The sequence below is a fragment of the Nannospalax galili genome, unplaced genomic scaffold (genome assembly GCF_000622305.1).
Source record: "Nannospalax galili isolate Female #2095 unplaced genomic scaffold, S.galili_v1.0 scaffold429, whole genome shotgun sequence".
Taxonomy (NCBI): domain Eukaryota; kingdom Metazoa; phylum Chordata; class Mammalia; order Rodentia; family Spalacidae; genus Nannospalax; species Nannospalax galili.
Genome location: NW_008360330.1, coordinates 4,999,949 through 5,024,353, shown reverse-complemented (window position 1 = coordinate 5,024,353; position 24,405 = coordinate 4,999,949). Strand labels below are relative to the sequence as shown.

Sequence of the window (24,405 nt, the reverse complement as noted above, 5' to 3'; positions counted from 1 at the left end):
CTTGGCTAAGGGGAGACTATTGTACTCTTTTTCTTTTCCAAGTTTTTGCTCATGTTCTATATTTCCATTAGAAAAGAACTTTTTGTTGTTGTTGTTCACCTAGACTTTAGCGATCTTCAGGGCCTACTTTAAGTCTATAAAACCTGATCCAAGATAAACTAGAAATAAATTTTATCAGAATAAGTTCAAATATGGGTAAACTTTTTTACACTGGCTTATATATAAGGTCCACAAAATTAAAATAGTGTACTTCTTTAAAAAATACCACAATAGAGGGCAAGCTGTTTCACTGAAGCTCTAAGTGTCTTCTAAACACTGCAAAAGAAGTTTGTGTTTAAGTCTCAATATTAAGCACAACCGTGATCAATTTTTCCAAGAGTGAATCCTTTTCTGAACATTTCCTAAAATTACTTTCTATGAATTATAAAAATAATACAAACTTATGAAGAAAAAGGTCGAAAACAGTGAATAGTAGAAAAAAGTATGGGTGCATCCATTCTACTACCCAAACATAACTCTATTTACATTTGAGCACAACTGTGTTTGCCTTTCTTTTGAAAATAAATTTAAACCTACAGAAAGGCTGAAAGAATGTACAATGAACATCCATATACCTTTCATCTGTATCAACCGTTAACAGTGTTTGCCAAGTTTGCTTTCACTCTCTCTCTATCCATATGCTTTTTTCTAGAACCAATTTATACTAAATTATAGATATTACCTCTAAGTATTGTAGTGCACTTTTTTTCAGAATAAGGAATAGCTCTTATATAAACCGATGCTATTTCACACTGAAAATTTTAAAATATTTCTCATGAATCACATACAGTCCACATCTAAATCCCATCAACTTTCCCTAAATAATTTTTTAATTATGTATGTATGTGTGTGTACATGTGTCTGTCTGTGTGCCTGCCTGCCTGTCTGTCTGTGTGGGTACATGTGTACATGAGTGCAGGTGTCCATGAAGGTCAAAGGTGTTTAGATCTTCCTGGAGCTGGAGTTTTAATATTATAAATAGTTGTGAGCTGGCCTGACATGGATGCTAGAAATTGAACGTGGGTCCTCTCCAATAACAGTAAGGAGTTCTTAACTGATGAACCATCTCTCTAGCCCTCAAGTAATTTTTTGCCTATTTGTTTTTGAGACAGGGTCTCCCTGTAGCCACACCTCACCTGGAACTTGCTATGCAGACCAGGCTGGCCTTGATCTCAGAGATCTGCCTGCCTTTGCCTCCTGAGTGCTGGGATTAAAGATGTGTGCCACCATGCCCGCTAGCCCTCAAATAATTAAAAAAAATTTTTTTTTTACATTTTATTTATTGTTTATGTGTGAATGCTTGCATACCATGCTGCATGTGTGGAAGTCAGAGAGCAACTTGTGAGAGTTGGTTTTTCCTTCCCCATGTGTGCTCTGGGGGACAACGCAGATTGTCAGTCTTGGTGGAAAGTAACCAACCTTACCTGCTAAGCCATCTTGCTAATCCCCCAAATAAATTTTACAGAGCCAAATAAATGTCAAATATTGTATTTGGTCTCTTTTGGTCTTCTATAGTACCCTTTGATCTTCTGCACTTTCCCCAACATAGTCTTTGAGAAAGTGGCCAGGATAGTTGTATGAGACAATGTAACCATAGTATTTTTATTTTATTTATTTTTTTCTTTTTTGATGGCACTTAGGATTGAAACCAGGGCCTTGTGCATGCTACATAAGCACACTCACTGTCACTGAACTTTATCTCCAGCCTGTTCCCAACACTTTCATACCTAGATTCTTGTTTTTTTCAGATTGCTAGAATGGCTCATGTACCATTCTGCACTTTTTTACCAGTAATTTAATCTTCATCATTTTCATGTTATTGGATATGCTCTGTAAACACTATTTTAAGTTCCTACAAATAGTCCACTGAATGTATGTGCCATAGGTTACTTAATATTTACTTCTAAATTTTTTCTGCTTTTATTGACAATACAATGAAAATCAAGGAGCAGCAGCAATGAGGCTCCCAGTCTCATTCAAGTGCTTATGAACATTTTTTAAAGCCACACGTTTTTAAAGTGTTAGGGTAGTATCACCTACTTGGCAAAGTTGGCCAGGTTCTGAATGACCTTGGCAATAAGAGTTAGAGTGCGAGATGTGCGGTCATCAGGATACTCCTGCATCAGATTGAAAAGACTGGGAGACATGATGGCTGGGCAAAGGAAACGGAGAAATAGCGAGGCACTGATGAGCCGTTCACTGATGTCCTGTTTGCCACGATTCAGGCACTGCTGCTTCCATGATGCAAACACTTCCTTCAACTCACGAGGGAAAACACTATGGAAGGGAGAAAACCCAAAGCTCGCTATAAATATAAAAGCATCATAACCCATGAAAGCATGTGACTCCATTGTGACCCAACACCCCTCTTAGAGCTGAGCTGTGGGGAGGTCTAGTATTGATCCAGAGATGAAAATCTACATGATTCACAGCTGATAGGGGGAAGAAAATTCAAAGAAGGCCAGGTGGTAACTATAAACTGAAAGTTACAAAATTCTGGATTAGGATAAATTTAGTTTTGCAAAGTGGGAAAATGGTATGAGGTTCCTGACTATACTATTTAGTTTTAATAGAGCTCATCATAATCTCTCCAAAAACTGTTTCTGAAAAACTGTTCTAAAAACTCAGTTTGCTGGTGGTAGAGAAATGATCAAACTTTACGAATACATCTGTTTAATATTAGTATTTTTAAAAATATTTTATTTATTATTTTTATTTTACGTGTATGAGTGTGTTGCCTTCATGTATGTGAGTGCACCTGTGTCACGCAATGCTGTGGAGGATAGAAGAGGGCTTCGGATTCCCCTGGAACTGGAGTTAAGGACGGTTTGTAACCATCATGTAGGTGCTGGGAATTGAACCCAAGTCCTAGCAGTCAGTGCTCTTAATCGCTGAGCCATCTCTCCAGCCCCCAATATTTTTTTTTTTTAAATCCCTGATTCATTTGACTATTATAGAGTACACACATAACATGGAGAAGAATATTCAGAAGTACTACCTGCAGTGAAGATTTAGATTTTAGACCAAATGACAGAAATTTTAAGCTTTCCCCTTAAATCTTTCCTCTGTGATGACTTTCACATGGAAAAAAAACTAAGTTACATAGGGAGGGCAAAGCATGGACACAAGCTCACCAGTAAGAGTTGATGATCTTGCAGAAAGCCAACTCACAGCACATTTTTAGGTTGCTCTGATGGTCTATCAGTTCACTAGATGAACATTTGCTGGGATCCACTTCACAGTTTTCATCTGATTCATACAAAGCTTTGATGAATTCCCCTAATGGAAGAGAGAAGATGGCAAATCCTATAATTAAAAAGTATCTTCCTATATAGAATAATAAAAAAAAAATGGAGCATTCTTTTCTCAGACTTGACATGAAGGATCCATAAGGGGCCACCGTTTGGAACTCAGTAGTTATCACTTTCCATGTATCATGTTTAGCTTCCTTATTCTGGAAGCAGAATAAAAGCAATCACCAATGTCATCATGATTTATAAAAATAGCAAGAATAGGACTTAAAAAATGTACTGTTTTACTGAAACTCAAAATACATTTAATTAACATAGACTTATAATAGAGCTTCTTCTACTTGAGTAACTGATACTATCATTCTAGAAATATAAACAAATCATGGCTTGTTTGAAATAGGTCAGCTAACTAAGGTTTTAGGGGGCAATGTTGGTGTCAAACACAGATGCAAGTTTACCTCTTACATAGGGACAGTAATTTAACCTACCACACAAAATTGAAGCATAACTCTTTACATACTCCCTATCTGCTTTTGGGGGATGAGTTTTATTTTTATTATCTTAATTATGTAATTATGTGTATGTATGTGTTTGTGTATGTGAGTGCAGGTACCTGCAGTGGTCAGAGGTGTTGGATCCCCTCTAGCTGGAGTTACAGGTAGTTGTGAGCTGCCTGATGTAGGTGCTGGGAACTAAATTTGGGTCCTCTGGAAGAAGAGGAAGCCTTCTTAACTGCTGAGCCATATCTCCAGCCTCCTATACGCTTTTACATAAAAATTTAGTTTACAAGCTTTGTTCATATATTCTATCTATAAAGATATGCTGGCCAGGTGTGGTAGCGCAAACTTTAATCTAAGTACTTGGGAGGCAGAGGCAGGCAGATCTCTGTGAGTTCAAGGCTAGCCTGGTCTACAACTGGGGCCTGGGAAGTCCAGGAACATGGTCCAGCATCTGCCCAGAACCTGGTGAGGAATTCATGGTGCATCATGGACAAGTGAGGGCTTGTCACAGGGAAAGGGAAGAAGTGTGTCAGGGATATAACCCAATAACCCATGAATCCATTAGCCCATGAGTAGATCAGTCCATCCATTCTTCACAGTGATCTTCTTTTCCATACTCCATCCACACTGTTCATTTGAATCCATTAACTTATGTGTAGATTAGTCATCCTTCACAGTGACCTTACCATGCGTTTCTCCCTGGCTAGACTCCAAGTGCCATGAGGTCAGGGAACCATCCCCTTCCCTTCTGCTTGCTCAAAAAAAAAAAAAAAAAAAAAAAAAAAAAACAAAAAAAAACAAAAAAAAAACCCCCAAAAGATGTGCTTAATACTCCCATGAAATGACCATATTTATTTATCATCTCCTATATATGACTCAATGTCTTCTTTATTAAATTAAAAAAAATTCTATGTGTATGAGTGTTTTTGCCTGTATGTAAGTGCACCCATGTGTGCAATGCTTGTGGAAGGCAGAAAAGGGTGTTGGATCCTCTGGAACTGAAGTTATGGATGATTGTTAGCTACCATGTGTGTGCTAGGAACTGAACCCCAGTCCTCTGAAGAGCAGATAACATTCTGAACCGCTGAGCCATCTTTCCAAGCCCTTAATATGTGTTCTAATACTCCATGTTTTACACTTTTTTCCCTGTCTCATTTGTAGGACGAATACTTTTGGAGGTTAGGAATCAGATTTTAATCATATTCAAATTCTTACCTTGAATAATTTTCAAAAAATTATAGATGTTTTATTATATTTATCAGAGACAGAAGTATATATTTTTGTTTTTTACAGGTCTTTATTAAAGAGAAGTGGACCTTTCAAAGATCCTTCTCAATCTGCTCATATTACTTGATGTTCAGGCTCATAATAAAAGAGTTCATTCCTACAAAATGAATTAGCAGTAGCAATATGAAACACATTTTCTATCAAAATGGCTATTGCTGAAGTAAATGAAACCTTTTAAAAATAGCCATGACAGAGGATATTTAAAAGAAACATGCTTGGAGAAAAGGAAGCAAAGTGGCACACTGCACACACAAAAGTCTGTGGTATCATCAAAAGAGATCTAGGATCAAATCCTGATCTGCCACTTAACTGACTAGGGGGCTGAAATAGTCCAAGTTTCAGTTGCTTTCTTTGCAGAACAGGATCAGTAAGATGTGCCTTGTAAAATTATGGTGAGGATCAGAAAAGCCCCATATAAATATAGTTCCTGGCACTTAGTTTGGTTTCATACAGAAAGCATTATTATGTATAAAATATGCCACTTTAAAAAATATTATTTATTATTTTTATTTTATGTGTATGAGTGTTATGTCTGATTGTAAGTAAGTGCACCCATATTGTGCAATGTCCGCAGAGGACAGAAGAGGATGTCAGATCCCCTGGAACTGGACTTACGGACAGTTGTTAGCTGCCATGTGGGTGCTGGCATTTGAACCTGGGTCATCTGCAAGAACAGTGTTCTTAGCCTCTGAGGCATCTCTCCAGCCCCCAAAATATGCCACTTTTAAATAGATTTTTAATAAAGTAAAAAACATCAAAAAATGGCAAAATTAAAAAAAATGTAAACAGTTCCCATAAGGTATGTGTTCACTCCATGTTTCCACATAATCTGTCTCATTTAATGAGTATATAAATGTAAAATTAATCAATGATAAATATCTCAGTACTAACTGACCACACTCTAAATCTATAACTAATATTCTATTAAGGGTGTTAATTTAGGTTATATCAACTCTGGGGAAAGTATTAGTAATATAGTAACTATTTTTCTTTTATACTTCAGGAAAAGGCCAAATAAATTACTCATGGTACATTAATTGTCTATAGTGCCTGAACCATAAGGTCTGGAGTTTTTCCTGATGTGGGATACCTTAAAAATCCTATAAAATACAAAAATCATTTTCATTTTTTGGGATTATAATCTGTCTGAAGTCAAAATGTAAGGTGAAATTTTTATGGTTTATATCTAAAAAATTGTTTACTTGAAAATTATTTAAGTTTGCTTCCTTGCCTTTGAAAATAAAGTCAAAAGGGCATTCGCTGAGTTTAAATGTTAGTTTGTCCAGAATGTTTTATCATGTGTTTTCTTCTTTTAAGTTTTAAAAAATTTATTTTATTTATGTGTGTGTTTGCATGAGCATATGCACACACGTGTGTAGGCTGAGTGTAGCTCTGCATGTGGAGACTAGAAGAGGGCATCAATCCCTCAGAGTCAGAGTTACAGGTGTTTGCAGACATCTCGCTTGTTCTGTAGGTGCTTGAGTCCAAACTTCATGATCTTCATGATTATATAGCAAGTGCTCTTATCTGATGAGTCATCTCTCCAGCTCCTTCTTTTTAATACTTTTTTTTTTCTTTTTGAGGTAAGGTCTCAGGTAGCCCAGGCTGGCTGCTAACTCATTAAGTAGTTGAGGATGACCTTGAACCCTTGCCTCCACCTGCCAACCGCTGGAATTGTAGGCATGCTCCACCATACTCAGTCTTATCATGTGTTTTCTACATATGTCACTAAATTCTAACTATTATCAACATTTCATCTGTGGTATAAGTCAAAAGGTATGGACATATGCTAAAAGGAATTTGACTCTACCACCATGTACAGAAATTATGCCTTCTGAGTGACTTCTTTTATTATTTCTCATAGATGGTATTTTGTCTATGTTACAGGACACCAAAATGAAATCAACTTGATTCAGACAGGTAAAAGGGTATTCAGATTGAAGACTTAACTAAGTAAGGTAGAATCTATGCAGTAAAGAGTGATGCTCTAAGATAAAGACAGGCTAAGAAATGGATTGGTAGTGTACAGTGTGACTGACAACATTTCTCTCCATACCCAGTGCATCATGAAGGTACTGTTGCCCCACCAACTTGAGGTACTCCTCAATTGATTTAGTGGCAATGGTGTTCTCTCTGAAGATCAAGACATCATGCTCTCCACAACGATCCACTTCAGACATTACCAAGTCGGTCAGAAAATCCTGATAGAATAATGTTCAACCAGAAAGAAAACAAATGAATAAATAGTATACATAAGAAGATACTACTGAACTATCAAACAAACTTGGAATGATGCTTTAAAACTGAAGCTACCAGACTCACTGGAAGGAAAAAAAAGGCAACCAGGATAAAAATGTTATATACTGTTAGCTCTAAGTTTAAGTTCTGAATTCCCAAGAGGTTTTCCAATATACTTTGAAAAAGACCATAATTCTGAATGCACCTCCAAGTCTCTCTATTTTTCTGGTTTCTTGTTGGTGCTTCTATGTCACCTAGTAGATTCTCTCTGCTCTAGTCTTTTTATGTTGTTTCTATATACAGTATTCACTGTTCACCAAAAAGTCTTTTGCAAATTCTATTTTTAGTTCTTCTCCATTCTCATCCTCACCCCCATTCCCACTGTTAGAGAGCTAATTCCTAGGGTCCTTTGGATCTTATTTCACAAACAACTTTCTTCATTAAGCCTTCCCTGACCAATATTATCCTAAACCTAACTTGTCAAGTCCCCTTGTTCATACTCCCATAGTATTATCTATTTATTTTTTTACCCTCTGCATGTCTCACTACAAGCATAGATTTATTTCTGTACTTACTTAACATGGTTTCTCTAGAAAACTGAAAGCCCCATGGGGCCAAGAAGTATGTATGATTTTGTTCAACATCATGTCTTTCGCCCCTGTTACTGGCATATGTCAGATGGTCATAGTTTTCTTTTTGTTTTTTTTTTTTATATCTGTAATTCCAGTCCCGGGGGATCCAAAGCCCTCTTCTAACCTCTGCAGGCACTGCACAACACGGGTGCACTTTAACACCTGCAGGCAATACACTCATACACATAATTTTTTTTTTTAATTTTTAAAATTATTTTTATGTGTATGAGTGTATTGCCTGCATGTATGTGAGTGCACCCGCGTTGTGCAATGCCACGGAAGTCAGAAGAGGGCTTCGGATTCCCCTGGAACTGGAGTTAAGGACGGTTTGTAGCCGCCATGTGGGTGCTGGGAATCGAACCCAGGTCCTCTGCAAGAACAGTCAGTACTCTTAACCGCTGAGCCATCTCTTTGTCTATTTTCCTTACTTTTCAATTTCATCCTAGATAAAAAGCTATCATGAAACAAATGCCAACTGTACAACACCCCTGTTGTTTTTATTCCAGATACAGATTTCTAACTCTATGAAGACTCTTGCTAATACCCACCACATATCTCCTTCTGTGCCTGTGGGATATAGTCATCAGTTAATCGTAAAATACAGTGAGGAAGAAAACTATCATATATCATTGCAGAAAACTTCAGTCAGGTATACTGTTGTACATCCATATCATACCTGTAATTATAGACTCTGGAAGGCTGAAGCAGGAGGATCACAAGTTTGTTAGTACATGCTAGACTGTTTCATAAAGAAAAGAATATAGCCCAACAATAACAATGGAATTTGAATATACTGTTGGGCTATCATAGTGAGCTTAACATTTATAGTGCCCATGGTATTAGCTCTAATAATGATAAATTTTAAGTATTTGTTGGTTCTTCCATTTTACTTTAGTTTAAAAACCTCTATCACTTTGAGAACTGCTAATAGGTTTTCTTCTCAATTCCCTTTTCTTTTTATTACCAAAGGAAAAGTATAATTTTCTCAGGTGGATTATCCACATCTATATTTCTCTGAAATGGTAAGGAAGAATATTCAGGTAATATGTGTTCCTTTTCTACTTACCTTGGCTCTGCCAGTACTTTGAAGAATGTGTACCAAGGCACAAGCCAACTCTTCTTTATTTCTCACACTAATTACTGGCTCAAGAACAGAACAAAGCATGGTGTAGTTGCTGGTGACAAATTCTGCAAATTCTTTGTATTGCTCCATAGGCAGAATGGTGATAGTTTGAAAACGTGACTTAATCCGAATAGAAGGTCCTCCTGTCTTTCCTTTGTTGGGTGTAGGTGTACTCACTGGATACCACTTTTCTACAAATTGGCGACCAGTCACACTGGCAGTGGGGATGTTGACTAGCCCTACGTAATTATTCTTGTCCTTTTTTTTCTTTTTTTCCACATCCTTATAAATGTGAACTGTGATGCTATGAAGAGGAGGAAGGCTATAGAATTCAAAATGTTCGCCCCAGAAAATATTGTCTGCTTTGGTCTTGCTGGTTGTACGAGCAAAGAGGGTATCATCAAGGCACAGTTCGCAGAAGTATTTTTTTTTAGGGGCAAGGTCCTTGGCTTCAATGATCCATAAACGGAGAACATTTTCAGCTCGTCTACAATTGTCCTATAAAGAGACAACAAAATTGAATTTGAGAGCTGACATACTAGTAAAAGAACAGTTTCTTTTTAAATGCTTATTATACACTCTACTAAGATGAGGCTGCACATAATGAAAACAACTGCTATCTCAATGTTTAAGACAATAGGGCTGGTAAGATGGTTCCATGGGTTAAGGTTCTTGCTGTCAATCCTGACGACCTGAATTCAACCCCCCTAGTCCATGTGGTGGAAGCAGAGAACTGACTCTTACAAGCTGTCTTCTAACTTCCACATGCTCACTGTGGCATGTGGTACCCACACATATGTACACAATTAAGTAAATAAATGTAATTTAAAAAAAGAATCTTAGAGAACTACATATATTCTATTATACTCAGGTTAAAAAATATTGTAATGTAGAGCTGGACAGATGGTTCAGTGGTTAAGTGCACTGGCTGCTCTTGCAGAGGACCTGGATTCAGTTCCTAACACCTACATAGTGGGTACCAACTGTCTATAACTCCAGGTCCAGGGGATCTGATATCTTGTGACCTCTGTGAGCACTGCACACATGGGTGAACGTATATACATGCAGGAAAAACACTCATACACATAAAATGAAAATAAATTTTAAAAATTTATCATCATGTAATAATAGTATGTTCTCATATAACCAATAATGAGACTGGACTAGTTTGTATAAACAAGAGATAAGCAGTTAAGAAACTTGCCTTCTAGTCTCATTTTTATCATGTACTAACTTCCAATTGGGTATATCACTTAACTTTTTGAGTCTTCTCATCCAAATCAGTAAAATGACAAAAATATTACCTGCAGTAATATTATTTATAACATAACATGCCATAGCATGTACATAGGTTTTAAAACCATCAAGCTCTAAGCCAGATGTGGTGGCACTAACACTTGGGAGGCTGAGACAGGAGAGTTCCAAGTTCAAGGTCAGCCTGGGCTACATAGTGAGTCCCCATCTCAACACCAATAGCATCAACAACACCCCCCCATTATAAAAGTAAGATCTAACTGTATTTGTCTTCTATCAACTTGCTGCTTATAAAGTGATATATTTTTTAAAAACTCTTATTGGATTTGTTCTTTGACAATTTCATACATGTATAAAGTGCATTCTGATTACTATAACTTACTACCCTCTTTAATTTCCCACCCACCCCATTACTCTCCTCCCTACAAGTCCTTTTCCTACATTCATCTTTCTCTCTCCTTTCTCTCAGACCCATTAAGTTTAGTCAGGATCATCTATGTGACCATGGATTTGGACTATCCAAATTCCTCAATGGCTATAAAACTAAAGACAATGACTGCCCCTTCCACTAGAATCTACCAGCCAGTATTTCAGTAGAGGTGGGGTAGGGCCCATGAGCTCTGTCTCATTCTATGATGACTGTTGACAGACTCAGTCTTCTGTAAGTCCCTGCAGGCTGTACGAGCTGTGCCATGCCCAAAAGACAGTATCTTGCAGTACTAGTCCCTATCTTCCAACTCTTACATTCTTTACATCCCCTTTTGTGATGATTCTTCAGCCTTGAGGGGGTGGTATAATGTCCTGTTTGTGATATATTTTTTGACACTCAAAGCCAACATTACCTTATTTGGCTGAACTGTCCTGCGAAGGTTTTCCATCCACTTATCCCTCTCTGATGCAGAGTTACAGCTGAAGCATTTACTTCCACTTAAGTAGGTGACCTTCAACATAAAGATCAGAGATAAGGACATATGATTTGGGGGTCTCTATCTTTCTATTTCTATCACTCAAGAATTAGGGATATGTTATGAACCCAAATCATAGTGTATGAAATTAAAATGATCTTTTCAGTTTTGTGATCTCTCTATATCTGTATTTGCTTTTTAAAATTAATCTCTAGGTAGCATCCACACTTATTTCTGGGTATAAGAACAATATACATTTAGAATTCAGCTAGCACAGCGGTTCAGAAAAAAAAAGCCCCTAAATATCTTTAAGGCCACATCTAAAATTACCTATAAATAAGTATGCTCATTTCTAAGCTAATAAAGAATAACTAAAAAGGAAGAATATTACTAAAACAGTTTGATTTCTCAAGACTGCTTCATTATAATACTATAGAAGGCTACTAAATGAAATTGAAAAATATAAGTACAGTTGTATTACTGCCTCTGGAATTCATTTCTCCTCTAGTAGGCAACTAACTTGTTGATTTCTAGTCACTGAATACAGCTATGCTGGGTAGCTTTAGTGTCAACTTGACACACCTGGGTTGAGGGAGCCTGAATTGGGGAATTGCTTCCATTGGACTGGCCTATGGCCATGTCTGTGGCACCTCTTCTTGATTACTGAGTGATGTGGGAGGGCCCAGTTCACTGTGGGTGGTGCCACCCCTGGGCAGGTAGGCCCATGTTTTATCAGAAAACAGGTTGAGCAGGGGCCAGAAGAGCAAGCCAGTAAGGAGCATTCCTCTATGGCCTATGCTCCAGCTCCTGCCTCCAGGTTCCTGCCCTGAGTTCCTACCTGGGGCTCCCTGATGAACTGTGACCTGGAAGATGTAAGACAAATAAACCCTTTCCTCCCCAAGTTGGTATTGGTCAGAGTGTTTTGTCACAGCAATGGCGAAACAAACTAGGACAATAGCTTAGTATACAGCCTATTGAACTGAGCTCACAAATAAAAAAGTTTCAAGTGATTTTCATTAAAAATATAAAGAACAAAACCAAAACCTTATATATCTATATATCTCTATCTCTATCATCTATCTATCTATCTATCTATCTATCTATCTATCTATCTATCTATCTATCTATCTATCTATAGATGACCTGCTCAAACTGCCAATTTGTATTTGTTCACTTTCACTGGTCTAATCCAGTGACTCTGACTGGATTGTATGCTCTGTCTGAGAGAAGCCCCCAGCTTCGGTGAGTGAGACCAGAATCTGGCTAATTCAAATTAAGATGTATAGTTTTTGAACTAGTAACATGCAGGGAATTACAGAAATAAAAATGTGGTCGTAGACTGCTCATGGTCAAGAACTGCTCATGTTATAGTTAGAAAATTATGATTTCAGTGGATTTCCTCAAAATATTTTTAAAATTAGGAATTCAGGAAAAAAATAACTGTGTGACATCCTTATCATAAAAATTAACACATCTTTAAAGAATCTATTGTTAGTCTTCTTGTAACATATGCTGAGAATGCACTACTCAGTTTTTTGAAAGCAAAGGCAAAGGAGTGAGACAATATTAACAACTTTAATCACAAATATAACTGTATTAATAGATTTTCAACTTTTTTCTTACAAGTAGAATATTTTCAGTATCTGAAAACCAATTGAGATAATCAAATCAGCAATATGATCATAATGAAATTACAAATTATTGTCCATTAAACTATTCTCTCTTCTTTCTACAATTTTTTTTTTTTTTAACCTCAAAGCAGAAGTCTTGTCCAAGGATGCTACTATGGAGTGGTTTCACTGATACGGGCTCCCCTCTACCAAGATCCAGACATTCCACTGCACTGCATGGACTCAGCAAAGATTCATGGGAACGTGATTCTTTCAGTTTAGGCAATCCACGAGATCTAAAAGAAGAAGATATTTCAGGTAGTGTTAAATGTTAAATTAAGGTCTACTGCAACAGAAACTAACAACAAATGTACAAAATCCTAAAGGAAAGAATAGAGAACAAATTAATAATCCTTAATTACAACATTATTAATCATATTCATGTGGTCTGCATAAACTATGCATATATAAACACATGTGAATATAAAGCATAAAAACATTTTAGTAGTCTCAAAGGAGCTTGAAGTTCCTCTACAGACATTAATTTTATCCTCATTTCTATATTGGAATGGAAAAATACACCCTACTCAGTCACTCTTTTTTATGCAAAGGCAATATAAAAGACATATTTTCTTATGCTACAGATTTATCCACTTGTATCATTGACAAAATAATGGTGGGAATCCTCAGTTTGCTTCTTTCTGCTCTGGCAGAACACACACACACACACACACACACACACACACACATACACACACACACATACACACACACACACAGATCGACACACACACACACATACACACACACACATACACACACACACACACACAGATCGAGAGAGAGAGAGAGAGAGAGAGAGAGAAAGAGAGAGAGAGCCACTTTTTATAGTGTAAGAGTGTCTCTCAAAGGGCCTGATTTCCATTTCAATTCTCTTCTAGCAAACTTTCAATTCTACACATTCTTTAGTATAAATATGAATAAAGAAGAAAATGCTTTGAAAAAACTTCCCATCATGTTTTAAAAAAGTCAAACTCTCAAAGAACAGTTAACAGTGTTCAGGAATCTTGGTTGATTTTTTTTTTCCCTTGGTTGATTTTTTAATCAGCTTTTTAAAAGCGATTTTTAAAAGAGAATGCTGGGACTCATAGCTCTCACCACCACTGGAGCTAGTGCTTCACTACCTTCCTGTTGAAAAATTAATGGAGTCAAACACTATGCAAAGCAATATTCTTGACTCCAGAACTAGATGGTCGTGCAGTTTTACTAGATTACAGTACTTATTTGACTGGACTATCCATATGCTTTAGTAGTAAGTCTATCTAAAAATAAATGCCTATGTAAAGACATTTGGTTTTGTAAAATATTAAACAAGCAACTTCATTCATTTACTTGGAACCAGGATAAAACTGAAAAGTTGTAGAACTTAATGCCAGAGTAGTATTCAGCTAAATTATAAAACAGTAAGATATTGAAAACTATCATTAAAGGTCCTCTCTTCTGTCTCCACTATGTTTAGGCAAACACTACAAAATAAGAAACATTTAAAGCAGTAAGGAATTTAGTCTGTTATTTCCATCAAAAAAACAAAACAAAGCCAGGCAAGGTGGCGCACGCCTTTAATCCCAGCACTCGGGAGGCAGAGGCAGGCGGATCTCTGTGAGTTCAAGGCCACCCTAGTCTACATAGTGAGTTCCAGGACAGCTGGGGCTATAGGGAGACCCTGTCTCAAAAAGACCAAAACAAAACAAAACAAAACCAAACAAAACCAAAACAAAACACAGCCACTATCTAAAGCTTAGGCTGAAAAAAAGTGTGTTTCGATAGCAAATTTAAAAATAAAAAGTCAACATATGTATTTCCCATTAATAGTACAAAGTATGTACAAAAAGACAAAGCCATCTAATGTAGTATACATGAAAATATAATGAACTAACAGTTCTACATTTATCTCCCTTGGTTCTGGGTAGCACAATGCATGCTTGTGTTTACATGCTACAAATATAGCATACTAATTATAAGTAACTAAATGCTAAAAATATTTTACCTTAATTGAGTTATCATAATACAGCCTTTCCCAATACACTGAATCAGAAGCCCAAATGAGACAACAGGACACCACGATTTCTTAAACAGAAAACAATTCTCATCATCTTTCCTAGGAGCAGTTGAAGGGAAAAAGCCTCTCACCACAAAAGATCAATGCATGTTTCAAATAGAAGTTACGACAAAAGTTTTTTAATTCTCCAGATTTTCTAAAAGATAAAATTGATTTTAGTTTGAACAAAACAAATGTCTACCTACATGAAACAATTGTATAGCCACCTGGCAGTGCAACCCCAAATCATAGTAGTGCCACATGTCCGGGTGTAGCAAGTCACTCTCTGGATTATGTCTCAGAAAACAATAGAACCAATAGAAGATGGTTTCCCTCTTCGGCTACTGATACCATCTTTGGATAAAAGCTTTCCAGGTGTTATTCAAGTCTTCAATAGAAGCAGAACAGAAACATAAACAACTGAACAAGTCATCTTCATCCAGATTCCGTAGAACAGGTAATATTCCTTCTTTTCTTTCAGGCTGCATCTCACCCCTCAGGTAACACAAACAAGGTTCCAGGGCTCTAGGCTGGGCCTGTTGCCATGGTGCTACACCTATAAGGAGATGAGAGTTGGAAGGCAGCAGGGAGAAGCTGCAGCTGGAAGGACTAAGGGAGCACACTCTGCAGACGCAGTAAAAGTGACTTTTAAAAAAGAAAGGAGCAGTGAAGTCCCTACCCATTTCCTAACAATTTCTCAGTAAAAGGCTGGGGAAACTGAGGCAACTCTGAGGATGGGGAAGAATCTATTAAAAACTCTACTAGGGACAAATCTAGGAAGCTTTAGTTAGCCTTTTTCATATGATTCCTAGCTACCCTCACACTAGAAGGTACTTCCAATATCTCATTTGCAAGTACAAATCTTCTATACCTATTTACTTTGCAGAACCCACCCTAGTTTAAGTCTGATTTTGCATAATTTATCTGGTTTAAAAATATTTTCTACCTTTAAAGAAAGTTGAATAAAACCAAATTTTCTAAGTTTAACCTCCAATGGTTGCCATAAACAGAGTATTATAATCAAGCCACACGTAATTATAACTTAAAATGCTACTTATTGAAATTTCAATTATTAATACATAGTTCAGAATCTCACATTGTTCATTTTATATATATATATATATATATACATACATATATACACACACACATAATCAATTGAAAGCCAAAGCCTAATAAGTTCACCATTACTACTGAATAAATAAGCAAGTCCTTTCTTTATTGAGAAGACAATGTCTCTGAGAAGAGAAAAATAATTCCCAGAGAAACAAGATTACAGTAAACAGGAAGATCAAACAGCCTGGGAATGGCTTAGGGTGGGAGTCGGGGAGGAGGCATTATCTGTACAAACAATTCAATATAATAACATTAGCAACCTCAAGTCTCCTCTAAACCTTGTTTACCTCCTCTTGTATCTTCCTAAGAATTGATTTTTCTTAGAGCTACTAATTACAAAGTCTTAGCAGCCTAGTGGCTCCAGTTTACTCTAACACAGAATAGAATGGGGATTTATTGAGAGAATTATGTGTTTAGAACAACTTTTCCAAGGCCATTCTGACAACCGCCTTCATCAAGAAACCTGTCTTGGCCTTGAAAGTAGACAAGTGTGTGTCCTTAGACTACTGGTCAGGCTATCTTCCTGACTGCTCCCTTCTGCCTGGTACCACCACCCATGACACCAAGTAGGAATGATTCAGGGTTCCTAAATATTTATTAAACTGGAAAACTGCTTCCTAGATGGCGATTTTACTTTTAATTAAGGAACGCTACATTCTTTACATTTCTGTTTTCAGGTCAGACAATCCTGGTTTCTTTATAAACTTTTAGACTGTGAAGGTAAGGGTTAAAAATCTAACTGCTGCTTCTGCCTTTAAGAGATAAACTACAAGGGAAGAGAGGCTTTCGCCACAGCAAATGTCTTCTTATATTGCTTCAATTCTTATCACTATTTGAAATAAATCTTAAAAGATGAAAGTGAATGGCTGAGGAGTTGGGAGACGAAACACACAAACCAGTCTATACACACCGAGGAAGGGAGGAAGGAAGGGAAGAAGGAAAAAAAGAGTAAAAGAACTCTGAGTGCAATTTTAAATAAAATGCAGCTGGATTTTCTCAGCCTACCCATCCAATTTTTTTAAGACACATTTTCCCCACATCTCAAATGATGATGCTTGGATGTGCTAGCTCAATCTGCTGCATGTTTACAGATTCAGTTCCAAATTTAGGAATCAGGAAACTTTTAATTAAAAATGCTTATTGCCACACAAAATCCTGGACTACAGTGCAGGTGAATTTCTGCTTGGCTCCCAGCTAGGATTTTAAGCTGCTTCACTGAATTCACGAAGAGACTCTTAGCCAGTAAGCTGGGTGCAGGAAGATACTCATGTTTTAACCAGCATGCATTTTAAGGCACTCAATTTGAAAAACTTCCCAGGTAGTAAATAAACTTTGCTATTCTAACACTCTACCAACAAGTTTTACAACTGAGATCTCACATCAGGAAAAAAAACAAACAAACAAAACAAAACAGATTTTTTTTCTGTTCCCTGGATTTTACTGTTTTTTAGTCAGGTGTTTTATGAAAACATTGAAGTAATGCTATCTGTTTGAAAACAGAACTTCCCTGTATGGTAATTTTAAAGTTTTTTTCTCTTTGGTTTATAAAAGAAAATGTATTTCAGTCACCAAAGCTTTACTGTTTTCCCAAAAAGCAGTGTCTTCTCTGAGGATTTGGACAGCTCTAGCTACCTTGGTCTACTTGCTATAGGTAAAGCCAGTCCCCACTGTTTATACACTGATCTTTATGCTAGCTTATATTTACATATAACACAAATGGCCACTTATGGAAGCATATATGTATTGCAAGTCTTCCTTCTCTCCCCTCAGCCTCCAGACAGGGTAGTCTAACGAGCCCAGATGTTGGTAATAAACAAGGATATCTGTCAGTCATTTTAAGGAGTCATCACTTAAAATGAAAACTCATGGTAAGAAAATTCATCATGGAAAAAAGTGAAACACACACACATTCTCAACGAAGGGGACATAAAACACTATAAAAATTATTTTTTAAGAAGAAAATTCTATTTTTCTCTAATGGTATGAAACTGTTACCATATTATAATACATTTTTCTTTAGGATCTTAAATTGCAAAAGTAGTAAAACCTACCAGTGCCAATGAAACAAATATAAATACAACTATATTGAATTTAGCAAAAACATTAAAATGAACCAAACCACACTCATAACCCAATTAACATATTAGTTCAGAGTAGAAAGACTATTCTTTTACTGATTTAGTTGTTAAATTTTTAGTGTCACTACTGCCTTTAAAATGAAGGTTTGGACCATGACTAGTAATAATCAGATACATACAGATTAGAGACGCATGTGCTAACATATATATTAGCAAAAACAATGAGTCTTTCTGTAAGAAGCAATGTATTCTAAAATGAAATGGAGATCTTTTTAAAGGTTAAAAACTCATTCAATTTTAAGTCTTACAGGGTTTATACTGAGTTCAATACTGTATAACTGTATTAATTCAACTGTGAACCTAAAAATTTTATAGCCACTTTTGAAAGAGATGCATTTTTGCTCTGGAAATTATTATTGAGTATGTTAAAGCTGTAATGAGATGCTTCTTCTAAAAAAAAAATGAAGGTTTGGAGTAAAAGAATAATAAAAGAGGAAAGACCTGGCAAAACTGAATGACATATACTTCTTCACCATTGTTAAACTCATGACTATTATTTTCCCATCAATTTCTCATTTGGTTGAATAAATGAATGTGTGAAAGAATCTAGCTATGCAATAACTATTTGGCATGCATTATGTGTAAGCCCTATACTAGAGATAGGTAAAAGGGATACAAGAGTAAAGAACAATATGGTCCTTGTGTCATGGCAAAGAGAAAGGCTTGGTGCTTACTTACAGCTTATCTTGTACATTACAATCCACTATAACACAATGTGATTAGACTTCTGTAAAAGATGCAAAAGTGGCTCTGTGAGTACTTAGTAAATGATCTTACATTGGAGAGTTCAGAAACATAATGTAAAGTTGTGGTCATGATATGTGAGTGTCATGTTAAGAGGGAATAAATAGCAGTTGAAGAGATCCATTAGAGTATGCAGTGTTACCTGGTCCTAAGACACTGAGAAACAGTGTGATGCTGATGTAGTGTGGAAGTGATAAGGGGAGGTGATGGTGAGATGGATGGTGAGAGTTCATGATCAGATTTATCATCATGTGTCTATCTTGCAGTTTGATCACGAGACGAGTGGACAGACACAGGAAGGTTTGAGGAGACAGAGGGGGAATGGCATGAATCTGTGTGTCTCAGCAAGACCATTTTGGCTAAAGGATGGAGAAAGGGGTACATGGAGAAGGGAGATATAAAAACAGAAGACTAAGAAACCAGTTCATAAATTATGGCAGTCATCTATGAGTAAAGACCATAAGGTAAACTCACAGAAATGAGGAAGAAGTGATCAAGGTGAGAGATTTGTAGGTGGCAAATAGGCTTTGGTGACCGGAACACTGGAGCTGTTTACTGAGTATTCTAATAAATTTAAAATTGGTATGATTACAAAACTTCTATTGGATTTTAGATACTAAAACTAAGTGATTCTTTACAATTCTTTTAATTGAATCTTGGTATATTTCATATAGAAAATTCATCTTTATACCTTTTTCCCCTTTGGCACCCTCCCATAGGCTTCCCTGACCCCAACTGGAGTTCATACATTCTGTCACTTGTGTTAAAGCCTATCATGTAAAATTAGTGTCCCCAGATATCTCAGTGCAAGTTCATCCACTGGGATCTAGTCAGCCTATTTAGAGTACATCCCTTTAAGAAGATCAGCTCTTCCTCACCCAGCAGTAATTAGCTGCCAATAATTCTTTGACTAAGATTGGGACTTGCTGTTCATTTCCACAGTTCTAGCTGGGTTTTTGTCTGCTTAAGTTTGCATGGGTCTTGTGTATGCTGACACCATTGCTGTAAGTTCATGTGAGCAGAGTTCCAGGTGCCTGTCAGACTATTTCTCTATGGTCATGCACCTCCGCCCTGGCTCTTAAAATCTTTCCACTCCCTCTTATGCAATGGTCCCTGAGCCCTGGGTGGGTAGATTTTAATATAGGAGTTCTGTCCAAGGACCCATACTCTGCAGACTCTTACTCTGAATTTTGGTCATTTGTGACCTTTTGTGTTCCTGGTCCTCTGTTGCACAAGGGAGCTTCATGGATGAGAGTTGAAAGATGAGTTAGTGTTCTCTTCATCCCTTTTTCTATGTTCCATGAGCCTTAGGTATAGAGGTTGCATCCTAGATGTGCCACTTAGGCTTGGGCAATTCACAGACAATCTCTGTGTATGACCAGTTGTGGAACTCTGTAATTATCTCTGTCAATTGAACATAGTTTCTTTGATGGGTGGTGCCTGGGATACTTGGAATTTTCTCTAAGATCTACGACCTCTCCAGCTATGTGTATTTGGCTAGGTTTACAGTACCACACATGTGTTTCCTCCCATTGAGTGGGTTTTAAGTCCAATTGGGTAGCTGTTGATTACCCCCAAGATAAAAGTGCCACTACTGTACAAATGCCGTTTGCTGTGCTGGTCACTGATGTGGTTTTTAGACCTTGAAGCTGGGGTTGGACCATCGATTAATGTTCTCCCTTAGCAGCTTGCATAGTGCTATCCAAAGCTATGAGAGCTAACTTTCATTGGATGTGGCTTCCAGGTCAATTCTAGCGCTGTTGCTCCAAGTCCTGGGTCCAAAGTATGTCCTATTTTCAGCAAGAGGGCCTTACCATCAAGTTCTGGGGGGTAATCAAGGGCTGTAGTAATAGCCTGTATAATTTTGGGAATCTCTTGGACTACTCTGGCTAACAACTCAAAGGAAGGTTTCTCCTGTATGGCACTGTTTTTTGTTATGTAGTCTTCAGTTATACTCATGGACTCATGTAGAGATATCATAGGTGTAATTTTTAAATAGGTTTTGGGAATAATATGATTCCCTCTGTTTTTTTTTTTTTTTTAATACTAGCTAGGCACTATTTACCCCTCCTCTTTCTCTCCCTGTCTAATCCTCCCTCCCTGTCCTCCCATTTAAAGTGTCCCCATTTCCCCATTTCTCCCTTGTTAATTTCTATCTGCTATGGTCCCATCTCAATTGAGCTCCTTCTTCCCCCTTTATTCCCATAGTTTTTTGTACAGCCCTCCTTCACCCCTCCCATTTAAGTACCCCCTTTTTACACATTTCTCCCTTAGTAACACCTGTCTCCTTTACCTCTCTGGTTCCCTTTCATTTTCCTGGTTCCTGCAATTAGATCAGGTTATGTACTTACAAGGATTTGATGCTAGGATCCACAAATGAGGGAGAACATATGTCTTTTGTTTTCTGAGTCTGTGTTACTTTTCTTAGTACAACAGTTTCTAGATACATCTATTTACCTGCAAATTTCATTATTTCATCTTTCTTTACTGCTGAGAACTCCACTGTGTAAATGAACCATGTTTTCGTTACTCACTCGTCAGTTGAGGGGTGCTTAGGTTACTTCCATCTCTTAGCTATTGTGAAAAGAGCAACAACAAACATGGTTGTACAAGTATCTCTGCAGTAAGATGACTGGGTTATATGCCAAGGAATGGTATGACTGGGTTGCATGGTAGGTTAATTTTTAGATTTTTTTTTTGTCTTTTTGAGACAGGGTCTCCCTGTAGCCCCAGCTGTCCTGGAACTCACTATGTAGACTAGGCTGGCCTTGAACTCACAGAGATCCACCTGCCTCTGCCTCCCAAGTGCTGGGACTACAGGTGTGTGCCACACCCGGCTAATTTTTAGATTTTTAAGAGAGTTCTCTACACTGCTTTCCATAGAGGTTGCATGAGTTTTCAATCCCACCAGCCAGTGAATGAATGTTCCCCTTTCTCCACATCCCTGCCAGCATTTGGTATCATTTGTTCTCTTGATCTTAACCAGTCTGATTGGGGTAAGATGAAATCTTAAGATGGTTTTAATTTGCATTCCCCTAATTACTAATGATGGTGAACACTTTTTAAGATGTTTCTTAGCCATCTTTTTCTTCTTTTGAGAACTCTCTGTTTATATCTTTAGTTCATCTTTTAATTGGGTCATTTGTTTTCTTGATTCTTTGTTTTTTGAGTTCTTTATATATTCTGGATGTTAAAACTTTGTCAAATATGTGATTGGTGAAGATACTTTTTCCCACCGTGTGGGTTGTCTCTTCACTTCTTTTTTTTTTTTTTCTTTACAGAAGCTTTTTAGTTTAATGAGGTCCCATTTGTTGATTGTTGACCTTAATTCCTGAGCAACTGGTGTCCGATTTAGAAAGTCCTTTCTTTCATCCCCATCTTGTATGTTACTGCCAATGTTTCCTTCTAATAGTTTCAGAGTTTCCAGTTTCACATTGAGGTCTTTGATCCATCTGGAGTTGACTTTTGTGCAAGGTGAAAGATACGGATCTAGTTTCATTCTTTTACAGGTGGAGATCGAGTTTTGCCAGCACCATTTGTTGAAGATACATTGTTCTTGGCACCTTTGTCAAATATCAGGTGGCTGAAATTGTGTATACTCACGTTTGAGTCTTCAATTATGTTCCATTGATCTGTGTGTCTATTTTGTGTCAGAACCATGCTGTTTTTATGACTATAGTTCTGAAATATTGAGATCTGGTATAGTAATTCACCCAGCATTGCTCTTTGTGCTCAGGTTTGCTTTGGCTATCTGGGGTCTTTTGTGCTTCCATATGAATTTAAAGATGGTTTCTTCTAATTCTATGAAGCACACCATCAGGGTTTTGACTGGGATTGATCTATATATTGCTTTTGGTAGGAGGGACATTTTCACAATATGAATTCTCTCAATCCATGAGCATGGGAGGTCCTCCCATCTTCTGATGTCTTCCTCAATCTCTTTAAAGATTTAAAATGGTCATTGTAGAGATCTTTGAAGTTTTGGGTGAGATTTATTTCAGAGATTTTTTTTTTTTTGAGGCTATTGTGAATGGGAGGGTTTCCCTGTACTCTTTTTCTGATTACTTGTTATTGGTATATAGAAAGGCTACTGATTTTTGTAGATTAATTTTGTAACCTCCTACTTTACCAAAAGTGTCAATCAATTCTAGGAGTGTTCTTATGGAATTTTTGGGATCTCTTAGGTATAGTATCATATCATCTGCAAAAAGGGATAATCTGACCTCTTCTTTTCCAATTAATACTCCTTTAATGTCTTCTCTTGTCTAATTGCTCTAGCAAGAGTTTCAAGCACTATATTGGAAAGGAGTGGAGATAGTGGACATCCTTGTCTGGTTCCTGATTTTAATGGGAATGCTTCAAGTTGTTCTCAATTTAGGATGATGTTGGCTGTGGGTTTGTTGTATATAGCTTTAATTATGTTGAGGTATGTTCCCTCCAGTCCAATTCCCTTTAGGACTTTTATCATAAATGCATGCTGAATTTTGTCAAAGGCCTTTTCTGCATCTATTGAGATGACCATGTGATTTTTGTCTTTGAGTCCCTTTATATGATTTATGTCATTTACTGACTTGTATTGAACCATCCTGACATCTCTGGAATAAAGCTGACTTGATCATGCTGGATGATCTTTTTGATGTGTGTCTGTATGCGGTTTGCGAGTATTTTGTTGAGAATTTTTGCATTTATGTTCATTAAGGACATGGGTCTATAGTCTTCTTTCTTGGCTGTGACTTCAGCTGGTTTTGGTATTAGACTGATGCTGGCTTCATAGAAGGAATTTGGGAGTTCTCTCCTTGCATCTATCTTTTTGAATAATTTAAGTAGTATTAGTTGCAGATCTTCTTTAAATTTCTGGTAGGATTCTGCTGTAAATCCATCTGGGTCTGAGCTTTTTTCAGTTGGGAGGTTTTGTGTTACTATTTCTATTTCCTTATATGCTATAGATCTATTTTTAACTGTTGATCTCTCCTTGGCTTAGCTTTGGTGGTTCCTGTGATTTTAGATATCCATCCACTTCTTTTAGGTTTTCAAATTTAATATAGTATAGGTTTTTAAAGTATTCCCTTATAATGTTCTGTATCTTTTGGGTGTCTGTTGTGATGCTTCCCCGTTCATCTTTGATTTTGTTGATTTGGATTTACTCTTCCTTTCTTTTGGTTAACTGGGCTGAGGGTCTGTCTATCTTGTTTAGCTTTTGAAAGAACCAGCTCTTAGATTCATTGATTCTTTGTATTGTTTTCTTTGTTTCTATTTTGTTAATTTCTGCTTTGAGTTTTGTTATTTCTTCTCTTCTGCTAGGTTTGAGGTTGGATTGTTCTTGCCTTTCCAGAGTCTTGAGTTGTGCTGTTGTCATTTACATGTGCTCTTTCAGATTTTTTAATATAGGTGCTAAGAGCTGTAAGTTTCCCTCTTAGGATTTCTTTTAAGGGGTCCCAGAGGTTTTGTTGTGTTGTAGTCTCATTTTCAT

The 24,405-nt window shown here is 37.0% G+C and overlaps 1 protein-coding gene across 5 annotated transcripts in view; it reads right to left on the bottom strand.

Moving 5' to 3' along the window:
• Rasal2 (RAS protein activator like 2) overlaps positions 1 to 24,405 on the bottom strand; it is a 384,331-nt gene that overhangs the window by 22,664 nt on the left and 337,262 nt on the right. For all 5 annotated transcript variants that reach the window (XM_017796364.2, XM_008826125.3, XM_017796365.2 and 2 more), the window contains exons 6-11: positions 12,982 to 13,135; positions 11,167 to 11,265; positions 9,014 to 9,568; positions 7,134 to 7,278; positions 3,174 to 3,318; positions 2,080 to 2,316 (exon numbers count right to left, since the gene is read on the bottom strand). In XM_017796364.2, the coding sequence (XP_017651853.1) occupies positions 2,080 to 2,316; positions 3,174 to 3,318; positions 7,134 to 7,278; positions 9,014 to 9,568; positions 11,167 to 11,265; positions 12,982 to 13,135 (1,335 nt within the window). The remainder of the gene's footprint in view (positions 1 to 2,079; positions 2,317 to 3,173; positions 3,319 to 7,133; positions 7,279 to 9,013; positions 9,569 to 11,166; positions 11,266 to 12,981; positions 13,136 to 24,405) is intronic.